The sequence below is a fragment of the Canis aureus genome, chromosome 13, assembly GCF_053574225.1.
Source record: "Canis aureus isolate CA01 chromosome 13, VMU_Caureus_v.1.0, whole genome shotgun sequence".
NCBI lineage: Eukaryota > Metazoa > Chordata > Mammalia > Carnivora > Canidae > Canis > Canis aureus.
In genome coordinates, this window is record NC_135623.1 from 30,048,825 (window position 1) to 30,066,577 (window position 17,753).

At 36.6% G+C, this 17,753-nt stretch overlaps 1 protein-coding gene across 1 annotated transcript in view; it reads left to right on the forward strand.

Moving 5' to 3' along the window:
- Positions 1-17,753, forward strand: part of ACSS3 (acyl-CoA synthetase short chain family member 3) — a 142,772-nt gene that overhangs the window by 113,125 nt on the left and 11,894 nt on the right. Inside the window, exons 11-13 of the mRNA XM_077845657.1 lie at positions 1,243-1,306; positions 10,953-11,034; positions 13,210-13,332. Coding sequence (XP_077701783.1) covers positions 1,243-1,306; positions 10,953-11,034; positions 13,210-13,332 — 269 coding nt within the window. The remainder of the gene's footprint in view (positions 1-1,242; positions 1,307-10,952; positions 11,035-13,209; positions 13,333-17,753) is intronic.

Genomic DNA, 17,753 nt, shown 5'->3' on the forward strand with positions numbered 1-17,753 from the left:
TCTCATTGTCTGAAAGCCATTGGCTTACAGACAGCATAGGTTAAACATTAGAGTTTAAGTATCTATAACCAAGGAGGTAGTGACTTTATGACTCATAATTTTCATGTTTTGTGGTTAGGCAGAGATTCAGAAGCATAATGTAGTATTCAGTATGAGGATAAAAAAGTGATATCCACCTGGAAAAGCAAAGAAAACCGTTTTTTTTGTGTGTGAAAACTTTGATGTAGTGTAACAGTCGCACATTCATTGAGTACCTTACACAAGCTTGTCACTTACTCTCTTCAAGTAAGTCTTACAAGAACACTGAGCAAAGAATCACTCCCACTTTTTATATAGAGAAACCAAAGACAGAATATTTATACAGGGGCACAGAGTAAATTGGCCACGGCATTGAGATTTGGGGGACACAAAGGTTAGTTAGGCATGACCTCCACCCTTAATGACCACCCAGTCTTGTGAGAGGAATATGCATACCACTACTAATTGTCAGAATAGAATTCTAAAGTAAAGTGCTCTGAAAACACAAAGAAGGGAATGATTAATTTTTTCTGGGGACAATGTCCTTCTTTTCTCATAGCTTCGCTTAGTAGAATAATCTGGATGGATGACGCCACATAAAGGATCAATTAGAGCTTAGAACATGATGATATATCCTCATTTCCAGTTTGCACTAGGGGTTGTAGGATGTGGATACAGGCTTCGACCTCCTAAAATCTTTCAGGACTGGAATAGTGTGGCCCAGAAAGCACCACTGGGATGATATTTGGGGAGGCTTAAATGGATCTTTAAGGCTTAGAAGTGGATATTAAGCCTTGAATCACAAAAAGGGGTTTCCCACACTTTTAAAAACTTTATTTTTATTGCTTGAAATACTTTTTGGCCTATTTTAGAACTTTATTTGTTTCCTTTTGCGTCTATTTTTAATGTTTTTGATAGAATAGGAGGCTACATTGAAGTGGATATAAACATGGATTATGAAATTAACAGCATGTTTGAAATACAATGTCTTAGGGAGTTTCTGAGGGAAAATTCATGATCTTGTTAAGAATCAAAGCATGTGCCCTTTGAATTTTTTGTGAGACATGTTAGCATAGTTATATGTTCATTGTCTCATAGGAATTAAAAAAAGCCTGTGAAGCTACAGTTTTGGGGGTTGGATATAGGAAACATGGAAAAGTTCAAGCTTTAAGGCTACACATTTTTATTCAAATTTATGTTATTTGTTTCTATTCTACTTTGCAGTTATGATTTTGGATGACAACATGCAAAAACTGAAGGCTCGATGTTTAGGAAATATTGTGGTAAAGTAAGAAAAATTTACAATGCTTCTATTTAAGAGCACAAGAATTGGTATATAATAGTAAGAAAAACGTGCAATGGATAGCACTAAGTAGGAGGTTGCAAAATAAGCTCACGCATGGCTAGACAATACCCAGTGCCAACCTCTTGTCATTTAAACATGGAAGCCCCATAAAGTAGGATAAATTTAAATATGATTTTTTATAAAGATAAATCTAGCATTTTAAATAGTTTTTTGATGATACAAATAATGCATGGGTGATCTATTTAACTGAAATACCAAAAATATAAAGATGTATTTAAAGTTTCTATACTCCCACCCTTTAGCGATACAACATGAATTTTATAGTATGTATGTGCCTTTCCTTTTTTTTTAAATTTTTTTTATTTATTTATGATAGTCACACAGAGAGACAGAGGCAGAGACACAGGCAGAGGGAGAAGCAGGCTCCATGCACCGGGAGCCCGACGTGGGATTTGATCCTAGGTCTCCAGGATCGCGCCCTGGGCCAAAGGCAGGCGCTAAACCGCTGTGCCACCCAGGGATCCCCTGTGCCTTTCCTTTTGATCAGCATTTTAGATGCTTATTCTTGTATTTCCATTTTTCCTTAACCCTGTCTCATGAGCATGTTTCGCTTCAACTCTGCCTCTAAAAGTGTTTATTCCCATTCTAGAAATCTTGGTCTTTTTTCTTTAATATTTATGATTTATTTATGATGGTAAATAATACCATATTGAACATCGTTTTTTTATGTTGTCTTCTCTCCTTTTCTGATAATCGCTATCGTATTGAATGATTTCTAAAAGTGTAAGTATCAGGTCAAATAGTAGCATAATATAAAATCCCCAACTCAGCAAATACCACAATTCCTGGCTAACATTTTCATCCTTGTTCATTTGTAAACAACAGTTGTCAAAAGCGTCAAAATTGGAAGTGCAAATACTGAAATTTGCTTTGAATAAATCCATATTTTAAAATTGTCATGCTAAAGGAAGCTGAAATGCAAGTTGATTAAATCGGGGGACAAACAAGGTGTGACTATTTTAATAATTGATACAGGTTGCTTTAGTGCCTCTGATTGGGAACATTGGCATCTTTACTGATATGGTTTAAGTAGTAGAATTTGGCAGAAGGAGCCACTGTAAATAAAGAACATTGTATGTCAAACTTTGAAAAAAATTTGTTTTCCTACTTATTTAAAAGAATTCTTGGGACGCCTGAGTGACTCAGTCAGTTGAGTGTCCAACTCTTGGTCTCACCTCAGATCTTGATCTCAGGATCATAAGTTCAAGCCCCGCAGTGAGCTACACACTGGGCATGGAGATTTCTTTAAAAAATAAGATAATAAAAGAAAATAATTTTCATGACTCGGCATCCTGTCTCAGGTTAGAGACCTAACCTCAGGTATGAAATTTCTCAGATTAGGTCTCTGAACTGCAGAATATTGGACACATAACCTCACCCTTTCCCTAAACTAAACCTAACCTGAACCCAAACCTGAACCCTAGACCTGAGAGACGAAAAAAAAAAAAAAAGAAAGAAACAAAAAACAAAAAAAGATGTGGTATATTTATATAATGGACTCTTACTCGGCAGTGAAAAAGTACAAGATCTTAGCATTTACATGGATGGAGCTAGAGAAAAAAAATCTCAGGTTAATAAAACATTTAAAATTCTGTGAAAATTAAATGAAAAACAGTAACTTTAAAAAGAATGGATTTCTTCAGATCAGGATACATTAACCTTACAAAAAGCTAGTGGAGCAGATATACTTTATGATACAATTCTCAGATTCTCGTGGTATCCCTAGATAGGTAAGTACTATATTATTTTTTTCAAGTTTAAATTTTAAGACATCTTTTTAAAAAACTGATTATTTATTTATTCATTCATGAGAGACACACAAAGAGAGGCAGAGATATAGGCAGAGGGAGATGGAGGCTCCCTGCAGGGAGCCCCAGGTGGGACTTGATCCCAGGACCCCGGAATCACAACAGGAGCCGAAGGCAGATGCTCAACCACTGAGCCACGCAGGCGTCCCAAATTTTAAGACACTTGTTGTCAAGATGGAAAAGTTAAAAACTGAATATACCATTTATATTCATATTATTGTGAGCTAGAATGCATGTTCACATAGAGCTGGTTGAAATCTGACTTCTTAGGGGGAAATGGAGAATTGGGGGAAAGCGTTCTAAGAAATTAATAATCTGAGCAAAATTATAGGTGGATGTTTAGCTTACTTAGGGAAGCACTTGGTTTTTGAAAGCCCTCTAGCAGCACACATTTTTATATAACCTTCTCAATATAAGTGAGCCTATTTCATAAAGCAACTCTGTAAGATCCTAAAGGTGTATTTGATGCCAACTGTTTTATACCCTCTGTGTGTTTTGCCATTCTAATTATTGGTTGTTTTGCCCTACTTCCATTCAAAAACAATATAGCAGTCGCCCATATAAACTATATTTTTTCTTAAAGCCATTAATGTTACTGGTACTTAAAAAGTAACACAACCATTGCCTTAAAACATTTTATGGTTTAGATTGTCACCAATTCAGAATTATTTTCTACTCTCTGCATTCCTAAACAGGGAATTTTATTGCACTGATCTGAGATTCTGAAATTTCTATGTGAATTCTTGGAAGATACAATATATTATGATATGCAGTGGAGTTTGTATCCTGCCTTAAGAGTGAGACGAGATGTTTGAAAATGTTATATATATATTCAAAAGGTAAAGAAGAAAAAACAGGAAAAAAAAATAGTTCCCATCAAGATCTCACTCTTTTTTTCGTAAGAGTAGTTGAAACCTTATTATAGGAACTCATTTGTAATATCTGGGAGGATATTCCAAAGGATTTCCTTTGTAAACCCACTTCTCTAGTGGCCATTCCACCCTAACCTGTCAACCTCAAAATTACTCGTGCATCTCAGTGGCTGCCTGCAGAATGGGTAGGATGTTTTCATGTTTAACATCTATCGGTAAGGTTTCTTTGTGTTAGTCCATAACTGTTCTCTGTGCCTTGAGGGGATACATCATTCACCCAGAATGGGACTAGCCAATGAATGCTTTATAGAAGCTCATAAAAAATATATGTTTAATTGAATTAAGGGAAAGAAAAAAAAAAAAACAAAGCTTCTTGACTTAATAAAAATTGTTGCGGTTCTAAAAAAAAAAAAAAGTATGTAATTTGAGAGAGAAGGATTTTTTTTTCATATAGACCACATTCTAAAGAAAGTTTGTGATCTGAAAGCAGACTCCTTTTCAGAGATTAGCCACATGAGCCCCAAGAAAACTTAGGTGGATATTGTAAAAGGGAGTATATATGGTGAGTGGGGTCCACCAGGGACTTAAAACTGAGATGGTGTCAAAAGCTACCTCTGGGAGTGATCCCTGGCCAGAAATAGATGTCCATTCATAATTATTCATATCTAAGCTTCTCTTTATTATTTTATTATTTTATATAATAATTATATAGTAGCAGTGTAGGTTCACTAATTATACTTGTAGTATAATTACAAGAATACAGGGAAAATCAGCATGGAATATTTGAAATGTATGGGGCTCCAACTATATTAAAGTTAGCCAATAAAAAAAATGACTCATTGTTTTAATTCCAAATTTGTTTGCTTTTGTAAGTACTGCTGTAGCTGCTTCTTCCACTATAAAATCTGTTATGAACAAGATAAATCACATTGGAAACTATCTTTCTGTGGCAGTTTCTTTAAAATCTGAGGCTATAATCATATTTCCACCCTTTCAAGATATTAAATGTAATGATTCATTTTATCATATTAAGACGATTCACCCTAAAATGAGAAATAGTGGTATGTGGAAATGTTGAACAGAAAACTCTTGTTCCACTTAATTTTTTCCACTTCTCTGTTAACACTTTTTAGAAATCGCACCGTTTTGCTTTCTTGGGAATCCCTTCACTGGAAGATAGACGTTTAAATGATTCCTCAACTACTGTAGACCGTAAGATGTAATAAGCATGAATCCTACAGCTTTTCTAGATTCTCTGCATTCATAGGATTTGCCTTTCTAGTAGAGAAGAAACTACATGTCTTTGTGGATGTTAGCAAATTCCTTTGATTCTGAAACCTACTCCAGGCAGTTAATCTAGTGGGAAAGTTATGGTATCTGAATTGCTATGAATACAGAATGTTCATGAATTTTGGGAGGTATTCCTGCAATTGCATCCAGAGCCCTAAAGTGCAGAAATAAAACTGAGTCTGTAATTTCCAAGCAACACAGAACAGGCCATGAAAGAAAATTTTAACTGCAATTGCCTTCCTCAGTACCCTAGAGCTCACCGTTATTAAAGCCATAGGTCTCTGGCTACTGTAACAAGCAGGCAATAGTTGATCAAAACCAACTTGTGCTGGGTAATACATCTTTTCCACAGTATGCAGGTTTTTTTTTTTTTTTTTAAAGGGGAAAAATAAGTCCTCCTTTATGGGCCTACGTTTTCCATGGATCGGATCCAGTTGTTGCTACTGGAAGTGCAGCTTTCCACTTCCTGCTATGTGCCCTGGTCTGTGCCCCGCAGGCCTGGGCGCAGGAGGAGGGCGCTGTACCTGGAAGGCATCGTCCACGTGGCTTCCACTCTGCTACCTGCCGGTTTCTCAGCCTCCAGATGTTGACTCCTGTCCCCTGTTGACTCCTGTCACATCGTTATAGCTTCGCAGGAGTGACTTAGTCACTGTGCTGCTGTCTTGGGAAAGGGTCAGGACAGCTTTCTTTTCATCAGTGTATCCCTTTGAGTAAAACTAAGGGTGACACATAATTGTAATCACGTTCCTTTCTAAATGTCATACACAGATTTTATAGTAAGATCATTTATTAGCCTTACACCATCACGGTGAGATAGTGGAGCAGGTATTATCCTCATTTTAGACATGGGCATCTAAACATCTTTAGTAGTTGTGCAGCTACAGCTCACATTTATAACCTAGTCATTTTGTCCCGAGAGAAAGAAATGATGGCTTAATCATTCTCTTTGTGGGGAGACAAAAGGCAGCCTCATAAGAAAATCTCAGGTAAAGCTACAGACTCCAGTGGAAACGCCAGGAGTGCAAAGTTGGGATCTACCCCCAGAATTCTCTAGGGAACAGGAGTTAGGTCTTCAATTTAACTTCTGTTACCATGGGGATTGCTGATGGAACAGTAAATACAGATCATCCTGTATCTGGGAATGGAGGCGTGTATGCGTTATATTCCAGAGTGGTCGGGAATGTCACCTTCTACAGCGATGACCAGTCCCTTCTTTTCTTATCTGTTTAAGGATTTCTCAGCGCGCGTGCACACACACACACACACACACACACACACACAGAGGATCACTTGAGTTATTTCTCTTTCCCTTTAGGAATGGGTTCTTAGGAAAGACATTCTCTAAGGGTAACTCTTGGTCTACCCTTGGACAGGTTGCAACAAAACTTCCCTTTTCACTCTGCTTGAAAGAGTTGGGAAAGGTATCACAGAGTGGCAACAGCCTTATCTTGGATTTGAAGGAGGAGCGTAGGCACCATCCAGAGTGGGTCCCAGTATTTTCAAACCTTCCCCTCCTCCTGCCAGTCTAATGTATCTTCATGTTATTGTAACTACAGATGAAAATTTTCTTTTTCTGCAACTTCAGAAGAAGGCCCCAGGGCATCCATTATTCCAGGAGCAATAGGATAATCATTAGGATATTCAACAAGAAAAATGTTAATTTGCAATTCTGTTTTAAAAAAAATCTACTCTAGCTCATATATACACCGAACATCTCTCTGGAGCTTATTGCTTCTCTTCTCACGTGTTTTATTTCATATATATATATATATATTAGTCATGGTTACCCCCAATTCTGGAAACCTCTCTTCCTGTATTTCTTTAGGACCATTATATGCCATCTTTTAAGGTTCTTTTTTTAGACTCCGTTTCTAATGTTGAAATTGCAACATCCGAATTTTTAAAACACATCAGACTCTATTAGTGAAGAACAGATAGCTTCCCCTCATTGTATCCTGCTAATTACTAATTGCAATCTCTTATCTTGCTCTCCAGCCTGTTCCTCAATTCAATTTGGGGATAATGAAGTAGTTTTCTGGGGACATGTCAGAAATGATCAGGAGACTCAGATGTCATTTCCAGCAGATCCACACCTTGGCTTTTAGGTGTGGCTTCGTTTCAGTGATAAAACTTTCCCTTCCAAGAGCTCCTGCCAGTACAGAGTCCAAGGACCTGGTGTAAAACTTGCCTGACGAACATCTTTACCTTATTTCATTAACTTAAGGGAATAGACATCATTCATGACAGTCTTTCTCCCTAACTGTATTGTAAAAACACTAGACTTTCACGTCTTCATCTTGTCTTCACTGGCTGATTCTATTCACACCTTCCCCGTCTTAGAATCAGCCTGCCTCTCTGCACTCCATCAATGACATATCTTTCCTTCCAGTCACCCACAGACTCTTAAAAAATATAGTCTAAAAAAAAAAAATATATATATATATAGTCTAGCTTCCTGCCTCCTCTTACTTTGTTTACTTTTTAGTCACTCCCATTATTGTCTGCTCTGTGCCCCTGAAATGGCAATCCTGAGAATACTCAGCATATCTTCATTGTTGAGTTGCCTGACCTCTGTTGAATCACTCTCAAACAAAATCTGTGCTTCTATGACCTTGTTGAACACTCAATCATTATTAAAACTCTACAGTAGTGGCTCTTAAGATACTCTTTTTTCCTAGTTCTCATGCATCTGATTTATTTTTTGTTGAATGATCCCCTTTCTTTGGTCCTTAAAGAACAATAGCATTTGGCCTTGGATTTCTCCTTCCATTTCATTCACTGTCCCTGGATCATATCCTTGGTATGTTATTCTTAATTCTCAAGGTCTCTAGGTAGATACAAATTTATACAGACCTTTCTCACAGGAGTGAGAAAAAAAAATGGTATAAAAATCACTACCGGGGATCCCTGGGTGGCGCAGCGGTTTAGCGCCTGCCTTTGGCCCAGGGCGCGATCCTGGAGACCCGGGATCGAATCCCACGTCGGGCTCCCGGTGCATGGAGCCTGCTTCTCCCTCTGCCTGTGTCTCTGCCTCTCTCTCTCTCTCTCTCTGTGACTATCATAAATAAAAAATAAAAAAAATTAAAAAAAAATCACTACCATCTCTGTTCTTTAAAAAAATTAAGCAGGTATTTGAAATTTTGTGCAACAGCTAAAAAAGTCCAGGTCCTTAAAATCTGTTAACTTTTTTCCCATGGAGGATGGCTACCTATATTTTAATCCTCTACGCTTTTATTAATTATAAGAATCTACTCTATCTGTTACTGATTATTGGTGCCATAGTTCGCCCAGGCACTAAGAGAAAACCCAGATTATCAGAGCATCTTCTTTTAAAGATAGAGGCTGCAGACGTAACCAGCTTCTGGGAAGTATAAAATGTTCTCTTTCTCTCTAGTAACACTCTTACCAGAAAATGCTGCACGCTCTGTCCCATGTACACATGCTAAATCAGGTACGTCCCAGGCCACTAGGAAACTCAGATTGCACTCGGTGCCTGAGGGGCTAATTCATTTGGATTATTATTGCAAATACTTAGGAGTCTCTACTGTGAGGAGGCAGTCTGGATGCTGGGGGATCAAAATCTGTGTCTAGGGGAGATAAAATGAAAGAGAAGCTGCTTGAACAGTAGTATGTCCTTCTTTCTGCATAGTTTTCACTACAGGCAATGTTAAGTTGGATCAGCATTTCTGTACACCAACAATCAGATGGTGCTAAGAAACAGCTGCTTCTGTTAGACCCGGCATCCGCATTCTAATTTGCCTCAGACCCCAGCCCTCTCTGATGTCCCCAAAGCAGCCTTAGTATCAGTTGCCAATTATTATCACAGTTACCTTTTATTTTTCTTAGAGTATAGTGAATAAATATCACCATGAAAAGCAGAAAGGATGTAGATCATCATATACTGGAGAGGAGGAAAATAGGAAAATTATTTATTTACTATTAAGGAGAATCCATCTCCATTGAGATTATTGTCGAGATTGTTTCTTTTACATGTAGTCAGCTTCACTCATGAATGTTATCTTTTCCATCCTTGATTGGTTTTCGGTTTATTATCTACCAAACCTTCTTGGCATCCTTATTGACCTCTTTATCCTCGGCATCCCGAAAATGATGCTGAATTGAATGTGTTTTGGTGGCTGCTATATTCATATTTTATTCCCATGTTTAATAACCAATGATTTACACCTGCTTATAAGATAGTAACAATAAAAACAAACTAAGGAAGTGAAATTATGTGATACGGAGTTAAGATTGGCATAGCCGACTCCACTACAAGAGCCCACAGGCATCACCTGCTTCAGCCCACGGCCTTCGCGCGAGCTTAGCGAGGAACAGCAAGAGCAGCAACAGCAGAGTGTCTGTAGTTTACAGATTACAGACCGCTTCCATGTGCATTTTATGCAATTGCATGAAGTCCAGAAATGCAGATGTTGCATTTTTTTTTCTCCATCTTAAATTAATACAAAGTGAGGGCTTCTCAAGGGAAGACCCACCAGGAGGCTGAAGATGGGCAATCACAGCTGGGCCAGTGATGCCACTTGTAACACCACTCGTCGGACAGAATGTGAGAATACAACTCAGCGCCTCGAGGTCTAACGTTGGGGTGGAGGATGTGTGACACTGCCTCATGGGAAGCAGTAGCCAATGTCTACTTTGTTTTCAGTTTTCTCAATATGAACACTGTGAAGTCACTGCTTCGCTTTGTATTTTTATTGCATGAGCCTGGAGAGGGAAGGTGTTGGAAAACCCTTAAATTCTACAGTATCGAAATTCCCAAACTTTAAAGCATTTTCTAAAAGGTTCTTGTGTCCAGGAAACAATTTGAGTGATTATTTTCATTGAGTGGTACTTCCTACAGGGAACCAATGTGAGAATTTGTTCATTTACCTGTATAAAGATAGACCAAGATTAAGCCCTGACCATGCGTATAATACCTATTTGATACTATGGGGGAAAGAAATAGAAGGACAAATTGGTTGGAAAGAAGAGGTATATCCGATCTTCTGTTTTATATTCTCAAGTATCTCCATGTGTTCATAGGATGGGAAATCACCTGGGTTGGGATGGTCATGAAAAGGGAGACTGCAAGTGGGTGCAGTGAGAGGGACTTCCCTGAGGCAGATTGATTGTGAGGATAAGATTGTTCATGGTATGTTGAATTGGAGCATTTCATCACAGAGATAGCCAGATGTGGCAGTTGGGATCTTGGTACTTCAACAGCAACAACAAAAAGGATTTATTTACCTATGGTAGAAGGATATTTGTCCTAAAAAAGTAATTCAGTCATGCATCTCTGGTTCCTTTGTGCAGATGTTATGCTTCCTATTGAAACAGTGATTGCTGCTAATAATACCTATTTGAACGCCAGCCTCAATGTGCCTTTTGTGCCCTTTCCTGAGACTATGGTCATCCCTCAATGCTGCTGCCAGGTCATCGCCAGCTGCTCAGCCTCAATTAGGATCCGTCCAGTAGATTTAGGGGTCATGCTTCAATGTGGGATTTGACTTGCAATTATCCATCACACAAGGAAATTGTTCTAATCAATCTATCTTTATTACCACTTTGATCATAATTCTAACTGCTCTGTTTTTATATAAGGTTGCCATTACCACCTGGGGCTTTTTCAGGACTCTGGAAGAATCAGGAAGCATTCAAGCATTTATACTTTGAAAAATTTCCTGTAAGAACTTTATAATACTTGTTTTTAAACCTTCCAAAGTACCTCTCTGTAGTTCTTGCCTATTAAATCGAGCACTTAGTCCTGGACTCATAGATAACAACTTCTAAAGTCTATCTGGACCAAGTTCTGGATCTCAGAAATACGAATGCCCAAATCACAATTAGCTAACTAAGTCATTTTTATATTTATGGTCTCTGGACATAGAAATTTCTCAGTTTCTCTTTAGCACATTTTCCTGAAATTGAGCAGCCCTGAATATCGGGAACGTTTTTGTTAAATTAAAGACTTTGGGGGGCTATCTCTATTCTTTCCTGATTGGATCTGTCTGAGAGCACCTGATCAGAATTGTACACTGTCACTGGGACCCCTTCACCTCCTCTATAGCTGGTTATGTGAGCAAAGTTCATTTGGATTGCCCACAGTTGTATTTTTCCACTCCTTTACCTATTTTTGACATTCATTCCTGAATGTTCTCTTAGCTTTTTATTTTAAGTTCCCATTTTAAAATAAAGATACACGCTAGGCACAGGGTTCCTGCAGCACAACCTCCAGTAACCTGGATGGCCAAAAGCGTTGGCCTTACTTACTGTGTCCTTCTTTTTGTTTTGTCATTTACCTGCTTCTCTATATCGCCGTAATATGTTTTGTGTTTATAACAGCACTTTATTGTTAATACACATCAGGTCCCACCATCATATTGCTGCTGCACTTTGGTTTCTATTTCTTTCCGAGAGGTTCTTGGTTCTTATTATGCAGTAGGTGAAAAAAAAAAAAAAAAAGGTCAGAATTCTATTAAAACAAACAAGTCTCAGTGTTTAGCATTTTATCTTTATTATTTGTGAGTGAAAGACAGGTAACCTAATCAAGTAAGCAAATGACAGGATTTAAAATAGCTTCCTTTAGAAAAGAGATCTTGGAGTTAAATGATCTCAGTAGCTGAGATAAAACATGCCCCCGATGGACCGTGGCAGCGAAGATTTGTCAGTAGAGTTGACTCTCGTCAGCCCAATCTATCGGCCTGATGGGCTGCCATTAAATCATCAGAGTACAGATATGATTAAGTACACCCGATAGTGGCAAATGAGATGTGCATGTGGTTTTAACATGATCACTTTTAACACTGACAGCGCCCAGGGTCTCAGTTTATGGTTAAACTATGTGGGGTGACTGTACTCTTGCTATCCTGACCTCAAACTCTCATAGAAGGGTTAATCACAGCACAAAAGGTAGAGTAACTTGCCTGTAGTCTACAAGTGATGGAGCTGGAAAGGGAGAAAAGGGAAAGCCTTTATGAGTAAAGGCTGGAGTCCATGCTCTTGAACTGTACTCTAGGTTTTTCTCACCGAAAGAAATGACGGTGAGAGCTGCCAATTACTGAGGCCTTTGGCTGTGCCAGGATCGGCCCTCTTTACATGCACCATCTCATCTATGCTTCACTGAAACCTTACAGGGTATATATAGTTCACTACCTTGTTTAGCAGATGAACATCCTGAGACTCAGGAGAATAAGAAGCACATATAGTGACTCATCTGGACTGTTTCTAAAGCCTATGCTCATTAACATAAGTATCAAGATAACTGAAAAGCATTAGAATTAATATTTCTTTCTACTTTGTATTCTTCTTGATTCTCCATTCTATTGTGATTTCTGGACCAGTGAAGATGTGCTGCTACTTTGAGTTGATTAAAAATTAATTTTCATCCCTATTATTATATTTCACAGAAGCTCGAGTCTAATCCAAATTCATGTTAACAAACTAGCACTCTATTTTGTAATTATTCATAGAGAGCTTTAGAGCTTTTAAAAATTAATATTAATTAAAGAGGAAATCTATGAAAGAATTACTTTGCAATACCAAAGTATATTGGAAATGCTGAACTATTAATTCTCCATTAAAAAAAAGTGAGTTCATAAAGTTTACAATTCTACATTCAAACATTTAACTTGAATATATATAAGAACATTTGAATTTATTCCTGGCTATTAGAGGAGCAAAGAGATTCTAGTAAGTTTTCAAAATCAAGAAGAGTTTAATTCCATAGCCTAGTTATGAAAAAAAAAGTCAAATGCGTGCAGTAAATCCATTTCTATCACATTTTATATTATACCACTCTTAAATGATTGCATTACCTAGCAATACATGCTAATGAGACATTATTGATTCTCATTTTCAGGGATACTATGACACCATGGATGCTGGTTACATGGATGAAGAAGGCTATTTGTATGTTATGTCTCGAGTTGATGACGTGATAAATGTTGCAGGTCACAGGATTTCTGCAGGTGCTATTGAAGAGGTATTGATGAATATGAATTTTCTGTTCCAGGTAGTATTTAGAGACAGAGGTGAACTGAAGTTAAGTCAGTGTATCTGGAAAATTACTGTTCCCTTCGTTTGAAGCAGAGGCTGGGTTACTTGTACCTCTCTCACCTCACTTCCTCTTGTATAAATCGTCCTATTCTCCACACTCCCCAGTCTCTGGGTGGTAGGGGGCGGAATTTGAAGAAGCTACATATTTGTGCTATTTATAGGAGAGCTTATCTACTTTTGCTTCTTGATACTACTTGCATTGCCTCTAGCTTCTTGATTTTCTCTTGCTTGATAACCAGGTTTGTGTATAGTCTTTAACTGGTGGGAGATTTAAATATTTTATTGTACTCTTAAATCCTGAGAATTTTTTCTAATGTAAATACATTGTCACCAAGTCCCCAGAAGAACTTTTTTTTAATGTTTTTAATTTGTACATTTACATAGAGTAAAATCTACTTTATTGCTGTTCGGTACTATGAGTACCGAACCGAATACAAATATACTATACTTGTATAGATTCTTGGAACCTTTACCACAGAGAGAATACAGAAAAATGTCAGCACTGCCAAAGAATTCTCTCGTAACATTACCTTTGTATTCTGGTGCTCCCCATCCCTAACCCCTGGTGACTACTGATTTTTCCATTTCTATGTTTTTGCTTCTCTAGGATGTCATAGAAATGTAATAATATAGCATGTAACATTTGAGACTGGGTTATATCATTTAGGAAAATACATTCGAGATCCATCCAAATTGTTGTATATCAATAATTTGTCCTTTTATATTGCTATATGGTATTCCATTAGTGGATGTATTAACCAGGCTCTGTATCCATTCACTCACTGAAGGATATTTGGATTGTTTCTAGTTTGAAGTAATTTTAAATAACTCTGTTATATGCATTCATGTACAAGTTTTTGGGCAAAATTAGTTTTTATTTTTCTATGATAAGTAACCATAGTGAGTTGGCTGGGTCACGTGGTAAATATATATGTTTAAGTTTATAAGAAACTGTCAAACTGTTTTCCAGAGTGGCTTCACAATTTTACATTCCTACCGGCAGTGTTTGAGGGTTTCTGTTTCTTCCTGTCTTTATTAAAACTTGGAGTTGTGTCATTATCCTTATTTTAACCATTCTAATGGATATGTAGTGGCATCTCATTGCTTTCAATTTGGTTTGCCATAATGACTTAATGATGTTGGGCATCTTTTGACATGCTTATTTCTCATCCAGATAACTTCTTTGGTAAATACCTGTGGGAATCTTCTGCCCATTTTTTTTTTTTTTAATTGAGTTGTTTTTTGTTGTTCAGTTTTGAGAGTCTTTTATCTGATACATGATTTGCAAATATCATCTTCCAGTCTGTGACTAGTCTTTTTATTTTCTTAAAGATGTCCTTCACAGGGGCGCCAGGGTGGCTCAGCGGTTGAGCATATGCTTTGGCTCGGGGCGTGATCCTGGAGACCCGGCATCGAGTCCCACATTGGGCTCCCTGCGTGGAGCCTGCTTCTCCTTCTGCCTGTGTCTCTGCCTCTCTCTCTCTCTCTCTCTCTCATGAATAAATAAGTAAAATCTTTAACAACAACAACAAAAAAGATGTACTTCACAGAAGTATTTTTCATATTGATGAGGTCAAGTGACATACTTTTTTTTTTTTTTTTTTTTTTTTTTTAACAAATCATGATTCTGGTATTGTATCTTAGAACTCTTTCCTAACCCAAGGTCATAACAGTTCTTTGTTTTGACCTAAGAATTTTCTAGTTTCATGTTTTGCATTTACTTTATTATTTTAAATTTACTTTATTTTACATTTCAGATCAGTTTACATTTACATTTTGAGTTTTCGTGTGTGTATGGTGCAAGTTGTAGAGTGAGGATTATTATTTTTTTGAAATATGGATGTCAGGTGTTCGAAGCATCGATTATTGCAAAGACTGCTTTTCTTCCTTGAATTTCCTTTTTACTTTTGTCCAAATCAGCTGACAGTATTTGAGTGGATCTATTTCTAGAGTATCTCTTCCGTTTCATTATTCTATGTGTTATCCTTTTACCAGTACCATTCTGTCTTGATATTGTAGTTTCATAGAATGCCTTAAGTTGAATAGTGTCCACATTTGCTCTTCTTTTTCAAAATTGTTGTTGGATGTTCCAGTTTATTTACTTTTCCATATATATTTTAGAATGAACTTTTTATAGTTATAATGAATTTTGATTGTGACTGCATTAAATCTATAGATACTTTTGGGAAAAATTGTTATTTGACTTATACTGAATCTTCCAATCCAAGAGTCTTATATTATGTCTTCATTTCTTTAGGTCTTTTTTGATATGTTTCATCAACATTTTTTATTTTTTAATATACAGATTCTGATCTTATTTTGTTAGAGTTATACCTAAGTATTTAATTTTTTAGCTACTGTAAACAGAATCTTTTTTAAAATCTAAGTTTACAAATTTTCACTGCTAGTGGATAGAAATACTGTTGACTTCTTTGAACTGCTATGTATCTTTTATTGATTCCTTGAGATTTCCTATATAGATAATCATGTTGTCTGTGAATAGAGATAATTTTATTGCTTTCTTTTCAGTCTGAATGCCTTTTATTCCTTTATCTTGCCTTCTTGAACTGGTTAAAATTTCCAGTATGATATTGAATAACAGTGGTGAGAACAGATACCCTTGTCTTATTTCCGAACTTAGGGTAAAAACATTCAGTGCCTTACCATTAAGAATCATGTTCCTTGTAGGTGTTTCTGAAGATAAACTTTATCAAATCACGATGTTCATTCTATTCCTAATTTGATGAGATTTAAAAAAAATCTTGAATGAATGCTGAATTTTTGCCTAATGCTTTTTCTGCTTTTATTGATATGATCCATGTGGCTTCTTAAAAGCCTTTTAATACATGGATTGCATTAATTAATTTTCAAGTGTTCAGCCTTGCATTACTGGGATAAACCTTACTTGTTGCAATGTCTTTATATATTGATTTTTTTTAAACATCTATAGTCATTTTCTTTGTTCTGAAGTTGGTTATGTGTGGTAATCACATAGCCATTCCATCTTTTATTGAATAGTGTTTGAATCATATATCTTTTGTCATCCTTTCATTTGGATCATTGTGGGTTATTATGGATCTATGCAGATCCATCATCTGGGTCATTATTCTTTTTATGGACTTTTTGTAGATAGCATACAGTTAGGTCTTACTTTTATTTTTATCCAATCTGACAATATCTATTTTTTAAGTGGTGTTTTCAGACCACTTAACATTTAAATAAATTATTCATATATTTATATTATGCCTATCAGTTTATTCGTTTTCTTTTTGCCTTTTCTTCATTTTTCTCTTATACATTTTTCTCTCTTCCTTCAAGTCATTTCATTTTCTTTTGTAGCTTCTGTTTCTTTACTGAGAACTTCTCTGATTCCTTTCCCTCCAAGAATGTTTGCCCATTCTTATTGGACCATGGCTATTGTTGTTTTTTTTAATATTCATCTCTGTTAATTTTATTCTGAATATGTAAATGAGGTGTTATGGGTCAAAGACAGATTTCTTGATAATAAATATGTCATTCTCTCTTACGCAAGGCCATAGCCTTAGGTCCTATATAAGTGTCAGACACTTCATAGATGAGAGATGAGTAAGATAATATTTGTCTGCTTATAAGGGAGAAGAAAGCATTGATCTTCCATCCCTCATCAGAAAGTCTCCTTCAAAACATAAGGGCCTTAATCCAAACTCCAACTCTTTGATATGTAAATAAAATCTCTCTAGGAGCCAGATAGCCCTGTGTGTCTCAACTCTTACAACTTAGAGATGTTTCCAAGTTCTGAGGCTTCATCTTTGTTTGACATGTAAATACCTAGGAAGTTAATGAGCCACTCTCCCCAGCACGTTGTGAGTTTAACCCTAGGGAACTAGTCTAGTCTAGACTTTGATAATTTTGCCATCCCAGGGAAATTAGAAAAGTTTTATTATCCTTTCAGACCAGAGTAATTAACCCAACAATCAGCTATACATCAAATTCTCATAAATAAATGAATAAAAATAATAAAAAGAATAAAGATTCTTGGGAGGCTAGGGCTTTATATAACAGCAATGAGGAATTTAGGAAAGTTTTTAATCCCCCTGCCACCATTATAATAGCTGCATTAAAATGTTTGTCTGATAATTCTAAAATTTGGGTCATCTTGGTGTTTGTGTGTATTAATTAATAGTCTTTTATCTTAAGAGATGTTTAGGTTTTCTTGATTCCTTTTACGTCCAGTAACTTTTGATTCTATCCTAGATATTTTGAATATTACATTGTGAAGTGCTGAATCCTGTTAAAATCACCTGGATTTGTGTTCTTGTGATTACCTATTTTAGTTAAGGTCAGATCACCTGTCCTTACAAACTTCCT